At 36.6% G+C, this 16563-nt stretch overlaps 1 protein-coding gene and 1 long non-coding RNA gene across 2 annotated transcripts in view; one reads left to right on the plus strand and one right to left on the minus strand.

Moving 5' to 3' along the window:
* The window catches only part of LOC144249833 (uncharacterized), a 56876-nt gene that overhangs the window by 4878 nt on the left and 35435 nt on the right, over nt 1–16563 (minus strand). The window contains exon 2 of the long non-coding RNA XR_013342332.1: nt 2508–2584. This is a non-coding gene — a long non-coding RNA (uncharacterized LOC144249833). The remainder of the gene's footprint in view (nt 1–2507; nt 2585–16563) is intronic.
* LOC144253307 (leucine-rich repeat transmembrane protein CCDC168-like) lies at nt 9607–16529 on the plus strand. Its single transcript, XM_077795262.1, has 3 exons — nt 9607–9635; nt 10248–16089; nt 16392–16529. The coding sequence occupies exons 1-3, from the start codon at nt 9607–9609 to the stop codon at nt 16527–16529; spliced, it is 6009 nt and encodes a 2002-aa protein (XP_077651388.1).

Here is a 16563-nt window from a genome sequence, read left to right on the forward strand (position 1 = left end):
CACATATCTATAGTAAATGCTTATTTGGAATTTATTTGAAATACAAATTAAATTGGGCATCCAGTATTTTATTTGTTAAACCTGTCAACCTTACATTCATTCTAAGAAAGGACTATATCTTCCTTACCACAAAGAAACATAAAATACACTATTACTGATCATAATAGAAATGATTATATCAAATGCCTTCTACCAATTCAAGTTTATTTATATTTTTTGAACTGTAAGAGTGGATAGTCCAACTGTGCTAAGGAATTGCATCTTAGAATTGCATTTCTGTTTATGAAATTAATAGAGGATAATTTTTATTATCATTTTTATTAGAGCATTCTAGTTATACCTAGTAGCTGAGTTCATCCCGGCAGAATTATACATTCTTGAAATGTGACCCACTGCGTTTCATTCCCAGTTCCTCCCCTCACACTTGTGCTTTTCACACTCACATAAAAGTAAAATTCCTGTGGTTTATCTATATATGCACATGATGTGAGTTTGTTAAATTCACTCCACATTTCTTCCCATTTCCCATCCCTCCTTCCACCCTTCCAAGTCCTTTTCTACTCACCTTCCCTATATCTTTATGATATCCATCCTCACCCACCACCCTTTTCCTTATTTTTAAGCTCTAGCTTCCACATATGAGAGAAAACATTCAACCCTTGAATCTAGCTTATTTCACTTAGCATTATATTCTCCATTTCCATCCATTTACCAGCGAATACCATATTTTCTTCTTCTTTTTTTTTTAAATATTTACTTTTCAGTTCTCAGCAGACACAACATCTTTGTTTGTATGTGGTGCTGAGGATCGAACCCGGGCCGCACGCATGCCAGGCAGGCGCGCTACCGCTTGAGCCACATCCCCAGCCCCGATTTCATTCTTCTTTATGGCTGAGTAAAACTCCATTGTATGTGTTACCACATTTTCTTAATTCATTCATCCATTGATGGGCATCTGGACTGATTATAATTTTTTTAATTAAAAAACAAACTATAGCACTGTACATGTCTCCCCAGTGAACTTTCATTATTGCTGAAGAAAGCTGACATGAGCTCAGTTCAATACCCACTGTGACACGTACTTCACATTACTGAGGCCCAGAGCAATCATTGCTGCATTTGATAAGACACTGAACAGCACTGAAGTTTTTTTTCTGCATGTGATTATGAGATGGACATACCAACTTTTGTGTTTTGGAGCATCTGAAGTGGAGAAATTCTGAATGAGATACCAATCTATTTTACCTGCTATGTTAAAATGTCAAAGCCATATTATTATTTTAAAAATGAAGTGAAGGGTACATTGGAAGATAATACAGTTTTTACATTAATGGACCTTCTAGAGTCCTGGATTTTTCAAAATGACTGGACAACAATCTTCTTTATAATTTTCCTAGGCATTATTTTTGAAATAATACTCATAAAAATTTGTGCGTTCTTTAAGAAGACGGTGCTTCCAGAAATAGATAGTTCAGTTTCCTGGGAGGTAAGAACAAATGTTGACTTCTCCCACTCCTATTTTTCAGAATTACACATCAGAATAATTAATACCATTTTTTAACTGATATTTAGATTACTTTACTAGTAACATTTATTTATTCATTTATTCTCCTGGAATAGAGTGAAGATAGTAGTTGCCTGAAAAGGAAGAAATTTGGTAAATATCACAGAATTTCATATTTTAATATGAAATTTATTTAGCATGAATTACTTCCACTAATACTGTGACTTTTTGATTCCCATTTAGCTCTAGGGAATCAGTCCATCATTCCACCATCTTCTGAAGAAGGGTAAGTGACACATTTTGAAATTAAATGAAATGGTTTGGTTGCATTCTATTAAAAAGTACATTTCCTTTTGAATTTCAGAAGATTTTCTCATATGTATAAGGTACTATAGCTGTTCAACATTAGAATTCAATCTAACATTTCTTTTAAGTGATTGTTAGTTCCAAGTTGTATTAGGGACTTTTTGCGTATTTGTAAGATCCTTCAAGGTAGTAATATTTTTGTTTTTACCGATAAGGAGGAATGAAGCTTGGAGAGACTCACTGACTTGCTTTCTTACTATAAATTCTTTCGCACTACCCACAAAGCAGTTGTTACCACCACATCTTATACTCCATTAGAGAGAAAATAGGCAAATTCATTTAGCATCTACTGTGGACCAGGTCAACACTAGGTGCTACAAAATTGACATAAAAGGACTTTATAAGATCAGAATCTTATCAGCATGCTAAAGGTAGCTCAGTGCTAGGGATGAAATACTGACAGCATCACTACTATGGTTGCTATCAATATTTTAGTTGTTTTCATCGAAATTTGTTCAACCACTATTAGGTATCTACTATATAATGGACACTATATATATTTGATCGTGGGTTATTAAAGGTAAGATACTCTCTGATCTCAAGAGGCTTATATTTTTGTGGAGAGACATACACAAAGGCTACTTGCCTTACAGTGCAGTAACAGTGACAAATATGACAACATTTAGGAGGTACTCACACCAGCCTTAGGATCTCAGGAATGGTTTCATGAAGGTTATGCTGGAGCTGAATTTTAGAGGACCAGTGAAAATTAGCCTGAAATAGAGAGTGAGGAGGATAAGAAAGGCATTCCAGACATGAGCGAAGGTGAAGAAGTAAGAAACAGCAGGCTATGTGAAAGAAATGGACAGTTATTTCAGAGCTGCTGTAATATTAACATTCAGTCAGGGATAGTAGTGGGGGATGGATGTGATGGGGTAGACAAGATCAAATCCTGAAGGGCTCTCTACACCACGTTAAGAGGCTTAGACTCTGTAGACAGTGACCACCGAAAGCTGCTCAAAGCATAGGAGCTTGTGTTTTAGCAAGACCACTTTTTTAAAAAAAATAAATATCTAAAAGTTCATATTTGCATTCAGTTAATCAAATTGTGTCATCCAGATAGATGTTTACTACAAAATTCCACTTGATGAATATAGAAATAATTAAAAAAGAGAAAACTATCGGAGCTGGGGATGTGGCTTAGAGGTAGAGTATTTGCCAGACATGTGAGGCACTGGGTTCGTTTCTCAGCACCACATATAAATAAATGAATAAAATAAAGGTCTATCAACAACTGAAAAAAAAGTAAACTTTCACTAAACAAACATCACAGTAATAATTGATACAGGCAAAATTTGCCATTGCATGACTAAACCAGGTGGAGAAATTATTATGAGAAACAAGATATTTATATAGCTTCAAAATAATGGCTTAATTACAAAGGGAAAAATAATGAATTTAACAGTTAAATCTGTCAGACAACACATGTAAACCAAGAATCAAGTTGGGAATTATCAATTATCAATAACATGTATTGAGGCACTAAGAAGAAAATATACTATTGTTTCTCTACGAACACGAATAATGTCATTCTAATAATGAAAAATCACTAGACAAAACAACATTCTGCACATTAACTGATTAGTTAGTTACCTTGAAAACTGTGAATGTGATGAAAGAAAATGAAAACTCCAAAAATTGTGTGCTAAGAGTTAGTACATATCTACTTTGTAGATCCCAAAGTTTGTTGCTATTTTGTTTTCTTTGTCTTTGTTCTTTTTTTTTTTTTTTTTAGTTTGTTCATTTTATACACATGACAGTAGAGTATATTTTGACATATTGTACACACCCGGAGTATGACATATTTTAATTAGAATCTCATTCTTGTGGTTGTACGTGATGTGTAATTTCACTGGTGGTGTATTCATGTATAAACATAGGAAAGTTATGTCCGGTTCGTTCCACTATCTTTTTTGAAGAATGAATAAAAGATTGCTTTGAGTTAGTCTAATTTCTTTAATGTGCCAGTTTATAGGGCTTTTAAAATTTATTCAGGTCACTTTATGTAGTATTGGGTCCTAGCAGCTATAGTTATGAAGTGGGTATCTTAAGAAGCTGGAGCACTCTCTGAAGGTACAGGTGGATAGGATCTGTGTTGGGACAGGTGGGGAGCTGGGATGTGACTGTGGCACCTCAGTCCCACAGAATAGACCCGGCTATACTGACTGAGTCAATGTTTGAGGCATTTCAGGGCTAAGGCGAACACTATGACCCAAGCTTCACATAGAATTCAAAGCCAAAGGGTTCACAAGTAAGAGGAAATCTCCACAGAAATGGGAGAGAAAGATTTTCTCCTTCAGAGTTAAGGAGACAAGAGCCTGCCCACTCTTCATGCCAAGCTTCCTTTCCTATCTAGGCAGGATTAATTCTTCAGTAGCTCCTTTCTAGGGGATACTAACGGAGGGCAAGCAGTCACCCCTGAACTGAGATTTTACTTTCGGTGATTTCAGTTACCCAGTGTCAACCATGGTCTAAAAATGAACAAAACTCAAGAAATAAACAGTTTAAGTTTTAAATTGCACACCATTCTGAGTAACATGATAAAATTTCACGCCAACCCTCTCTGTTCTGCCCAAGTTGTGCATTATCCCTTTGTCCAGCATATCCAGGCTATCTATATGCCATCTTCCTGTTAGCCACTAAGTAGCTGTCCTGGATATCAGCTTGACTGTTACAGTATCACAGAGCTGTTCAAGTCATCTTTATGAGAGCAGTGAGGCTGGCAATAGTAGATATGCAAAAGAGGAGCCAAACAGTGTTTTCTTTAAGTGAAAAGGTGAAAGTAAACAAGATTTTTTGAAAAAAAAAAAAGAGACCACATTCACATAACTTTTATTATACTATATTGTTTAAATTTTTTACTTTAGGGGGCTGGATTTGTGGCTCAGGGTGGAGGGCTTGCCTCACATGTGTGAGACACTGGATTTGATTCTAGCACCACATATAAATAAATGAATATAAAAAAGGTCCGTCAACATCTAAATTTTTTTTAAATTTTCTACTTTACTATTAATTGTTGTTAATCTACTAGTGGGCCTAATTTATAAATTAAACTCTAGGGAGTTCCGTCCTTAGCACCACAAATAAATATTTAAATAAACTTCATCATAGGTAGATATTATAAGAAAAAGATAGTATATATAGTTTTGGTATTATCAGAGGGGTCTTGGGAATAAGGGTGGGCTACTGTAGAAGAAGAGATTAGTGCAATGACATAAAGAGAACTAATAGGGAAGAGATACAGCTCCTGTAGCAGCAGCATCGTGTGGGGAAAACCCCAAATATTGGAATAAAAATGGTCTAAATTCATATTGCCTCTTAACTGATGGCATGGATTTGGGCTAATAGTTTAAAGTCATTCCTTATTTTCAAAATAGGAGTTAGAACAAACTGTTAGGGTTATTATCAAGATTGGTTAAAATGACATCTGTAACAAAGCACAGATATTTTATCCTAGCACCAGAATTTCCTTTCTGGAACAGAACTGAATTTGAAATAGCATCTTAAAGGATTAGTTTGGGGGTAAATATTTGCTCCCAAGATGTAGGCTCTCTGTTCACCTCATAGATTCTTTCTTTTGCTGAGAAGAACTTTTTTAGTTCTTCTCATTTAAGTTTTAAATTGCACACCATTCTGAGTTCATCCCATTTATTGATTCAACTTTTTTGAGTTCATCCCATTTATTGATTCTTGATTTTAATTCTTGCACCACAGGAGTCTTAAATCTTTACCCCCCATACCCTAACATCTAGGGTATATAAAGAACTCAAAAAGCTAAACGCCAACAAAACAAATAACCCAATCAATAAATGGGCCAAGGACCTGAACAGACACTTCTCAGAAGATGATATACAATCAATCAACAAATACATGAAAAAATGTTCATCATCACTAGCAATTAGAGAAATGCAAATCAAAACCACTCTGATTTCATCTCATTCCAGTCAGAATGGCAGCTATTATGCACACAAACAATAAGTGTTGGTGAGGATGTACACTTGTATACACTGTTGGTACACTTGTATAAAAAGGTACACTTGTATACACTGTTGGTGGGACTGCAAATTGGTGCAGCCAATCTGGAAAGCAGTATGGAGATTTCTTGGAAAAATGGGAATGGAACCACTATTTGACCCAGCTATCCCTCTCCTCAGGCTATACCCAGAGGACTTTAAAACAGCATACTATAGGGACACAGCCACATCAATGTTTATAGCAGCACAATTCACACTAGCTAAACTGTGGAACCAACTTAGATGCCCTTCAGTAGATGAATGGATAAAAAAAAATGTAGCGTATATACACAATGGAATATTACTCAGCAATAAAAGAGAATAAAATCATGGCATTTGCAGGTAAATGGATGGAGTTAGAGGAGATGATGCTAAGTGAAGTTAGCCAATCCCCAAAAACCAAATGCTGAATGTTTTCTTTGATGTAAGGAGGCTGATTCATAATGGGATAGGGAGAGAAAGCATGGGAGGAATAGATGAACTCTAGATAGGTAGAGGGGTGGGAGGGAAAGGGAGGGAGCATTGGGTTAGAAATGATGGTGGAATGTGATGATCATTATTATCCAAAGTACATGAATAAAGACGAATTGGTGTGAATACACTTTGTATACAACCAGATATGAAAAATTGTGCTCTATGTGTGTAATAAGAATTGTAATGCATTCTGTCATATATAAATAAAAAATAAAATTTAATAATAATAATTTTTTAAAAAGATTAGTTTGAAATAGAAGGGTTTGAATACTGTTAGAAGCCCAAAGCACAAAATGGTTAGTACACTGATTAGCGACCCACTGAGTAGATTTTTTTCTAGCTTATAAAATGGAAGAAAGAGAAAAGTGGGGCAACACATAAAGGAAGGAGATGCAATTGAAATTGGTGTGAGACTCAGGTCTGTGTGGCCTGAAGGATAGATCCACCTCTGAAATCAGAGGAGCCAAACTGGCTTGGCATAATCTCAGTAAGAAAGCAAATTGCTGGTTTTACATGGGATTTAGGGGATTGCTTATTTCAGAGTTGGCATTGCCTATAAGTGCATATCATTGGAGAATCTACTATCAGTTTCTTGACTTTCAAAGCTTGAACCTGTCACTGACTGTTGGTTTTAGAAGTGTATTTCCTGAAGTGAGTTATCATTGATAAAATAGTTTAAAAGCAGATTGGATGTTTATTTTTTACTGACTATTGAGCTGCCATTGATGGATTTAATTGACTTAAAACCAGTTCTGTTACTACTTAATATGGCTATACAACTATCAGTCTTTTCCTAGGAACACTGGGTATACCTATTAAATTCAAATGCCAGTGCAGATTTTCTGGTGAGGCAGAGGCTAAAGGACATTTCACAAATGGGAAGACATACCTGGTGCTTAAGTAGGAGCTACATCCATTCCTATAAAAACCAATCTGTGTCTGCCTCAGTAAAGTCAGTAAAGTCAGCCACATTTATGAGTAGTTTATTTCAGTTATATGAAATTGAGGAAAGGGTTGGATTGTATATTCACATCAGCTTGTTTTAGAGGAAAGTAGCAATCAGAAGCCTGGTGGGGAATGACTGACTACACAGCAATATTTACTGCCAGGCATTATTCTAGGCTCTTTAGGTACATTAGTGAACAAAACAGAGATTCCTGCCTTCTTTTTTTCTTTTCTTTTTTTTTTAGGGGGGGGGGTTGCTGTCCAATAATGAACAATAACATAACAAATTGTCAAAGGTGATATGTGAAAGCAGGGAAAGCCATGCTGGCCTGGCATGATTTCAGTGAGCAAGGAAAACTACTGATCTTATATTGGATTGGGGAATGGTTTGTTTTAGGATTTCCTTATCCTGGGATTAGATCATACCTATTCCTACACTTATCTCTTGGACCTTTGATTCCTATATTAGCCTGAGCCTCATTATCTCAGGTAGTCTGTGTGTTGGAGAGTACACATTTTGATGCAAAACACTGACTTAGTTGTAAGGACAGACCTTGGTACCAAGGACTATATACTAAAAGTAATGGGTAGATAACAAAAATGGTATGTACAGCCTGTATTAGTTTTCTGTGGCTATCATAACATTGTACCACAGACTGGGTGACATAAAAAACAGAAATTCTTTCCTTATTTTTCTGGAGCTGATAAGTCCAAGATTATTGTATCAGCAGGTCTGGTTTCTCCTGAGCCCTCTTTCCTTGACTTACAGGCAGGCACTTTCTTTCTTTCTTTTTTAATATATATGTTTTTTAGTTGTTACCTTTATTTTTATTTATTTACCTATAAGGTGCTGAAGATAGAACTCAGTGTCTCACACGTGCTCAGTGAGTGCTCTGCCACTGAGCTACAGCCCCAGCCCCAGGCAGGCACTTTCTTGCTATGTCCTCACTTGGTCTCTTTTCAATACACATATGTCTCTTTGTCCAAATTCTTCTTCTTAGTAAGAGTTACATCAAAACTCTTAACACTGAGAACTCTGAATAAAAAGGGCTTATTGAACTATTACAAATGCTAGCCAGAAAGGACAGACTAGTTCTGTGACAAGTTCCCATAGCCCCCAGCAGCAAGATTAGGTAAGCAGATGGGAAAATGTCCTCTGGACTAGAATTAAGAGCATTTAAAGATTTTATTTTATTAAAATTTGGGTAAGGCAGGTCTAAGTTGTTTACATTGAACCTACATCTTAGGCGGGAGGATCATGATTACAAGAAGCAGGAAGGCTGTAGGATAGGAGGGCAAGCCAAAAGGAGAAGTTATTGTTGCTTCTGGATTGTGTGGGGTTGTGAGCAGATACAGCAGCATCTACAGAGTCATGATTGGGTTAAGACAGTAATGTGCATTCAACAGTGCAAAAAAATCTTGAGTTCTTTAGGTCCAGCTTGTTAAGTGATTAACTTCACCCTATCTCACTTCCTTTTTCATCCTCTGGCCTTTTTTTATTAAATGTAGGGTATTTTTATTTTTATTAAATTCAGAATTTCTCTCTTATTTTAAAAGGCACCAGGCATATAGGATTAGGGCCCTCCTACAGACCTTAGTTTAAATTTGTTACTTTTTAAGCCCTTACTGTATTTCACAGCATAACCATCGCTGCTGCACTGATGCATGATAAATTTTGAAAAAAATCCCCATTTTCATGAATCATGCATCAGAATTGCTTAGAGGGCAGATTTTTAGCTGGGCACAGTGGTATAATGCCCAGAATCCCAGAAACTCTAGAGGCTAAGACAGGAGGATTGTGACTTTAAGGCCAATCTCAGCAATTTAGCAATTTGATATCCTATCCAAAAAAAAAAAAAAGCTGGGGATATAGCTCAGTGATAGAGCACCCCTGGATATAACCCCTTAGTATGGAGGGAAAAAAACCTAAAAGATAAAAATAAAACTAAACTCTATGCCCAGAGCTTCTGACTCAGCACAGGTAGGATAAGAAAAAGCAGAGAAGCAGAACTAATGGGATGTGTTTGTATATATAAATAGAATCATTTTATGAAATTGGTCTAAGCAGTTATGGCAACTAACAGGTTAAAATCTGCAGTATGAATAAACGAACTATATTGGCAGAATGTTCTCTTGCTCTGGAGAGGCCATTCTTTTGTTCTATAAACCTTCAGCTGATTGTGTGAGACCTGCCTACATTAGGGAGAGCAGTCTTCTTTACCTATAAAGTTCAGTGCTTTAATTGTTAATCTTATCCCCTCATAGAAACATCCAGAATAATGTTTGACCACTTATCTGGGCACCATGACTCGTAACATTAACCATCATTCCAAGTAATGCTGTTGTCCTGAGCACTCATTAAATTGAGACTGATCATTTGAGGTAGATGGATATTGGGATGTTGGCAGGTCAGCTGCCATGGATGTTTCTCCTTCATGACTCCAATCCAAAATTGTACTGAGAAGTACTTCCCCCAGATGTAGGCTTTTCCATTAATCATTGTTCTTAAGATACTCTTTCTGTCTATAGAAAGCTACAGATTACATGATTGGACAGTTTCTGTTGTACCTATTAAATTTAAAATTTTATATAGAGAACAGAAACAGACTGATATTCTTTATAAAAGGATGCAGTCTTATCTGGCCACTTTGACTCATTGCTGTCAAAAATAGATTTTGAGAGAAATTACAATAAAAATTCTCTCATTCTCTGAGATATATACATGATTTTCTTTCACTTTTTAAATCACAGTTGATTGATTTATTAAATGAAGAGAACTGTGTAGTGAAATATTTTGTAATAATCTGTAATTTTGTAATCTTTCCTTTCATCATTATATTGACCTCTTTTTGTATATGGTACTGAGATTCATTTATCTAGAGTGAGTCCTTATGAGAAATATGTTCTAATTGGTAGTTCATTTGCACATTTTTCTTTTATTTCAGAGTTGATGTCTTTTCAGAAAGAATTACTTCATCCCTTCCATGTGAAGAAAATGAAGGTAGCTTTGGAGACAAAATTTTATCAGAGGAGGAAATAATATGGGCAGGTTCCAATGAAAGTAAATATCAAGTAAGTCACTTTTGTGAAAGTCACATGCCATCTTCAGTTGGGACCAGCTCACCTTTGTCAATCTTTTGTTCAAAAGTAAAGGAAATTTTTCTTAGTGATAGAGAGCATCCAGAAAATGAATATGAAGCAGTACAATTTTCCTCAAAGAAATTATTTTCAATAATGAAAACCAACAAAAATAAAAACGTAAGGTTTTCTTCTGATCATAGGCTTTCAAAAACTTGTATATTCACTGTAGAAAATGAAGATCTCAATATGGCACCATGCCCTCCTGCCCTTTTATTTCTTTCTAGAGACCAAGTTAAACTTTTGGAAGAAAATGTGAGAAATCAAATTCCTTTAAAACAGAGAGCATTAGAAATTATAAGTAATTATCTGTATTCCCGACCTCAAGAGTCATTGATTCAGGATCAACATTCTGTTGAGATTGTTATTTCTGCCCAAGCACAAGACTTTGTTCCAGAACAAAATGCTATGCAGAATCAAGAGTTTTATGAAACACAATTTATTAATCAAGCCCAACAATTTGTTCCTATCCAAGAATCAGTCAACAGCCAGTCTGATATCAGGGCTAGCTATTTTGCTCAGGCTCAAGATTTGATGAAGAAACCATTTTACAGCAGCACACAAGACTTCTTCCAGGCCCAAGATACAGATAGGAGCCCATATTATACCGGAGCCCCATATTGTGTTGAGGCACAAGATTCAATCAAGGGCCTAGAATTTGATGAATACTTAGATGAGGCCCAATATTCTGTTTGGTTTGAAGATTCCAACAAGATTAAAAATTCAATCAACGTGCAAGAAAGTGTTTGTAAGAATGCTGAATTTCTAGTTTTAACTGTTAGTCCACAGTCAATTGCTGAAGATATGTCACAACTACAGATAGCAAAGCCAAAAGACCAGCAACAAGTTGCTTTATCAGAAATAAACCAGTATTCTATATGTAGCCCAATGCTCCTTCCACCTACTGTTGAAGGGCAGAAAAACAAAAGAAAAGCACCAAATCGTAAAAGCAAACTCAGTCTTAAAGTTCCATCTCTAAAAGCAAAGAAAACTCCTTCACACGAATCAAAATTCATAATATGTCATGCTTCAAAAAACAGGAATGAGTTAGAATGTGAGAGTAACACTGTCAAGAAAGAATTACAGCAAAGAAAAGATGTATCAGATATAACTTCGCATCTTATTTCTATCTCCAGGCTTAGTACTCCTCACATTAACAAATATTGCCGAAAAAAACTAGTGACAGGCATGCCATGCTTACAAAAATGTGGATATTTTCTGCAAAAGCAAAATAAGTCACCAGATAAAAAGAAAATCAAGTACGCGGATTCTATTAAGAGAGAAAACCCAGGTATCATTAAAAATGTAAAACTGTATGACAAAGAAAATATAGGACTAAAAAACATTTCACCCAAAATGTTACCTGAGCTAGAACAATCTTCCACAGTCAGCACTGAAGAAGTAAAGGCATCTTGCACATTATTAGAAGCAAACCAGAAGAGTACAGAGTCTCCTAAAGACCTTAAGCAAACACTTGACCCACACATTCCAAACCATGATATGCCTTCAGAAGAAACAACAGGGGAACCTGTGCAGAAACTTGTTTCATCTCCTAAGATGAAATCAAATGGAGGCATGAAAGTACAGGATGATCTACCAAGTAAGGAGGAGTCCCGTCTACCACTTTCAAATGGAGAGGAGTTTGCAGCCACTACACTAAATATGCAGAGGTGTTTTCCACAGGAAAATACACAGCAACAAAAAGATTTTCTGGAAGTTGTTCTAGAAATGTCAGATGTCAATTTATTCATTTCCCTAGGAACCAAAAAGTATATAAGCAGTGAAGACTCAGAAGGCATAAAAAGTCCAGTGAGTACAAAAAGTGTCAATGTGAAGCAAAAGAAACCTTTAAGACTTAATATTTCAGAAAATGGTAACCTGAGTGAAAGTGAGGAATTGGAATGCAACACTGGCAGCTTCATAAGAAATATGCATCAAGATGAAAGGACATCTGATGCATTTGATAATGCCACTTACACTACCATTCCTGAACCAACCAATGTGGAAATGCACGGAAGATTAAAAGCCAAGACAGATACATCAAAAATAATAATAAAGGGAAGTCATTCAGCATCAAAGCAAGAAAAATTGCCAGATGCAAAGAGAACAAAGAAGGCAAAATACATTCGAAGCTCTGCTTCTAAAAAGCCACAACAATATGATTGTGAACAAGGGGACAAAGAGGAACAAGCAGTAGCTCCTCAGCTGACCCCAGACTTCAGGTTCAGCCTACAGCTGAAGCAAAAGCCCAAATATGTCAAATTTGAAATGGAACAAATCTGTTCAGGAAATAGAAAATCTCAAAATGAAGAGCAAGAAATAACATCACAAACTCTTTCTAATCAAACTATTCTGGAGACGAATCCATGCCCCATGATGGATTCATTTCAAGTTGAGAAACTGAAGCAAAGCACAGACAGATCTGCAGGCAAAGAAAGTGCTATGGATCATATGAATCTTATCATTCCAAAGAACTTGCCATCTGGTGAATATTTAATTGAAACAATGGCATGTTGGGTCCCCTTTGGTGGAAACCCCAGAAAGACAATGCATGGTCATATTACAGAGGAAAAGGAACACTTAAAAAGAGATTTACCTGCAGTTGCTATGAAGTCTTCTCAAATCAGAAAAGTACTGTCAAGAACAAAAAATATACTCAATGCCAGGCATGCAATTATGAAGGTAAAGAAGTTAGAAAATTCATTAATGCTTTGTACCAAGAGACATGATGCTCCAAGCCATAGGAAAAAAATGGGAGACCGTTTTAAAGTTAAGAAGATGCTGCAAGACAAAATTTTGGCAGACGCACTCCTGGATGTCTACCCTCACTTGTCTATTTTGCCTAATGCTAGAATGGATTGCAGATTAAATGCAGAGAAAATCACTCATATCAGTCTCATACAAGAGAGATCCCATGTTAATAAGGAAAATGAATCTCAAAACACACTAAAAGCTAACTTGCAAGATGAAGTGAATGAGGTCAGAGACCATCTACCAAAAGCAGTCCCTTATGCACATACAATGGAGGAGAGTAAAGCAGAGAAAAAAATGCATCAACCAGTTCCATTTACTGAAACCATGAAGGAGTCTGTTGAGTCCCTTAGAATGGCTCCACCTCACACTGAAAATTTGAAGAGAAGCCTAGCAACACAGACTGACTTCCAGTGCACAGCAGGCTTGGAGATATCTCCTCCAATATCAGAAAAATCACTAAGGGGAGACCCTTTTGATCAAACAAAAGAAAATAATGTTCCAGGTATTAGGAGTGATACAAGGGAAATGGATCACCATTTTGCAGGAGAAAAAGCAGAATTACCAAAAGATTTACAAGAAACTTCCCCAGAAACTTTTATTTGCTGCATGCCTGTGCGGTCTGGCTCTAAAAGGAAGAAAAACAGAGTAAGATTTGCAAACGTGACAAATACAGTGAAATTCAAATGCATGAAAATGAAGCCACCAGTCTCACAAATTTCCAGTATCACCAGCCGTAGAGAGAAATTGGACTTTAAAAACAAGGTTAAAATGGTAAACCCAATTAAAGACTTGGTACCCGAATGTCTAAACGCCCTCTACTCTCCCATATATGGAACACTGCCAGGAGAGTACTCTCAAGCTCACATGAAGCAAGGAGAACTGACAAGTAAAAAGTATATTGATGTCTTTGCTAAGAGTAGTGAAGTCCATGAGACAGAGGTTTTCCAAGAAGAGGAGGAACAAAAAGCTTCCCTAGAAGTAGCTCCACAGGAGAGCCAGCACCTGTGGTCTGATGCCTGTCAAATAAAGAAAACCCACCTTGATGAACCAAAGCTACCACTGATCTGCTTAACACAGGAGCTACCTATTATTGGGCAAGGTGTGCAGCACCAAGCAGTTTTCCCACAAACTACTTTGGAGGCTAGTCTCAAAAAAGATCCCACAGAAGTTGAATTGTGGAAACCCAACCAAATGCAAAATGACACAGAAGTCCCTATGGGTCCTAAGATTCCACCTCTCCAAGCGGGAAACTCATCATGTGATGAATTTAACACAGTGATAAACTGTGGCTTGCCATCTGGTGGAAACACTAACAGGGAACTAGATTCATATTTTATGCAAAAAAATTCAGAGGTGCCAATGGATATGCAAGTGACAGTCCTGCAGTCTTCTGATTCTGTTATATTACCCTGTGTTTCTAAATTTAAAAGGCAGAAAAAGACATTAAGATTAGCAAGGAGGCAAAGACCAGAGAGTCGCAGACTTAGAACTATGAGGGAAATAAAGCCATCAATCTTAAATACGCTTAATAGCAGATATAGCAAGGAACTGCAGAGCAATATTAAAATGAAGATGAAAGGCCCACAGCAAAGAAAAAATGCAGCAGATACATTTTGGGACATCATTCTCTCCGAGGTGACCATTTTGCCCAACATCAAAATGAGAAGTTTAACTGTGGGGAGAATAAATGTGCGAAGAATAGCAAGATTTGGTTATATGCAGTTAATGCAAGAGAAATCACTAGGTGGAAGAAAAGTGTATTGCCTAGATTCTACTTATATGAGTAGTTTCTCTAACAGATTAAAATGTGGAAAGGAGAGGGAAGGGGAACCTAAAGCTTTACAGCTTCCAGGGAGTAGACATGGCTTCATATTCAGCACACATCAGAAGAGAGATCATGGCCTTGTTGAATTTGGTGAGAAATTGTATCAACCAGGAAGTACAAATACACAGGTACAACCACAGACACATCCTGCACCAACTATCTGGCGTTCTATTTCATGCCCCATGCTAGATCAATTTCAATCTGAAAAGCTGGAGACTTGGGTTAGGTTTTCACCTCCAAAATCTAGGGATGCAAAGGTTGTTTCTGCAAAAAAAGGTGGAGCCCCATCTGATGTAAGCTGTCACAAGGAACAGGCTGATAGTAATGAAAATAAAGGAACAGTGGCCGTTCTTTTCTGCACACCAGCTTTATCTACATATGAAAGGAAGAGAAACTTCAAACAATTTTCAGACATGAAAACTAAAGTGAATCCCAAATATGGAACTAGGAAGGCAAAGAAATTACCAGTTTCAGACATGCTCAATATCAAGGGTAGTACTAGTCCAAACTGTAGGAAAAAATCAGTACGGAACTTAACTAAAATGAAAGACATGTATCAAAATAAAGAAGTAGCAGATAAAATGTACTCTTCAGCAACTATTACATCTGATATTAATATGTACAACAAAATAGAAAGAAGAAAAGGCACAAGAGAAAAACAACTCCGTTCTACAAAAGTAAAGCAAAGGAATGTTAATTCAGATGACATCAAAGAAACCAAGCTTCAAGATCAAGAGAAAGAAAAAAGTAAACAGGAAGCATTGTTAAAAGTAATTCCACAATACAGTCAACATTTTGTATTCTATTCAGGCCAGAGGAAGGATCATGACCATTATAAGTCAAAAAACCAAGGAAGCAGGAAAATTCTGATTGTTACAGAACAAGATGTCCCACAGCAGATTCAACCCACAGATCCAGGGCAAGGACAGAACCTGAAGAAAGACCTCCAGACTCAAAATGGCATGATATATACAAGTTTAAAGATTCCTTTTCTAAACTCAGAGGAATCATCAGTTGGTGAAGATATAATTGGCACAGAAAAATATGGCATCCCAGTTGACGGGAAGCATGTGAGGGAACCGCACAGCCAAGGTAAAGAGGAAAAAGCAGGGTTTAAAGATGATCTACAGGCAGCAGCTATACTGGAATCTTCCAGACTCTCCACAATTGATCTACCTGAATCCAAAAGGCAGAGAAAGACATTTACATCTAGAGTCATAAAAAGAAAAATGAGTCCCACATGGATAATTATGAAGGCAAAAAAAATACCAGTTTCGAAGATCTTTAATATTCCACAGAGTGGTTGTCGAAAAAATTTTTTATCTCCAAAGACCCTAATGACACAGATTGTTGAATTTTTATCATGCTGTAGCAGCATCATATCTTCTGGGTTTCATATGGTCATACTGGAAGATCCAATAGTAGAGAAAAAGAAAATATCAGCACAGGAAACACCAGCAATGATTTTGGAGTGTTTGGATTCCTCCACACTTGCTTTACCTGTATCTAAAAGAGAGAGAAGCAACTTAATGCTAATGAAAAGG

This window comes from Urocitellus parryii, chromosome 2, assembly GCF_045843805.1.
Source record: "Urocitellus parryii isolate mUroPar1 chromosome 2, mUroPar1.hap1, whole genome shotgun sequence".
Classification (NCBI taxonomy): Eukaryota; Metazoa; Chordata; class Mammalia; order Rodentia; family Sciuridae; genus Urocitellus; species Urocitellus parryii.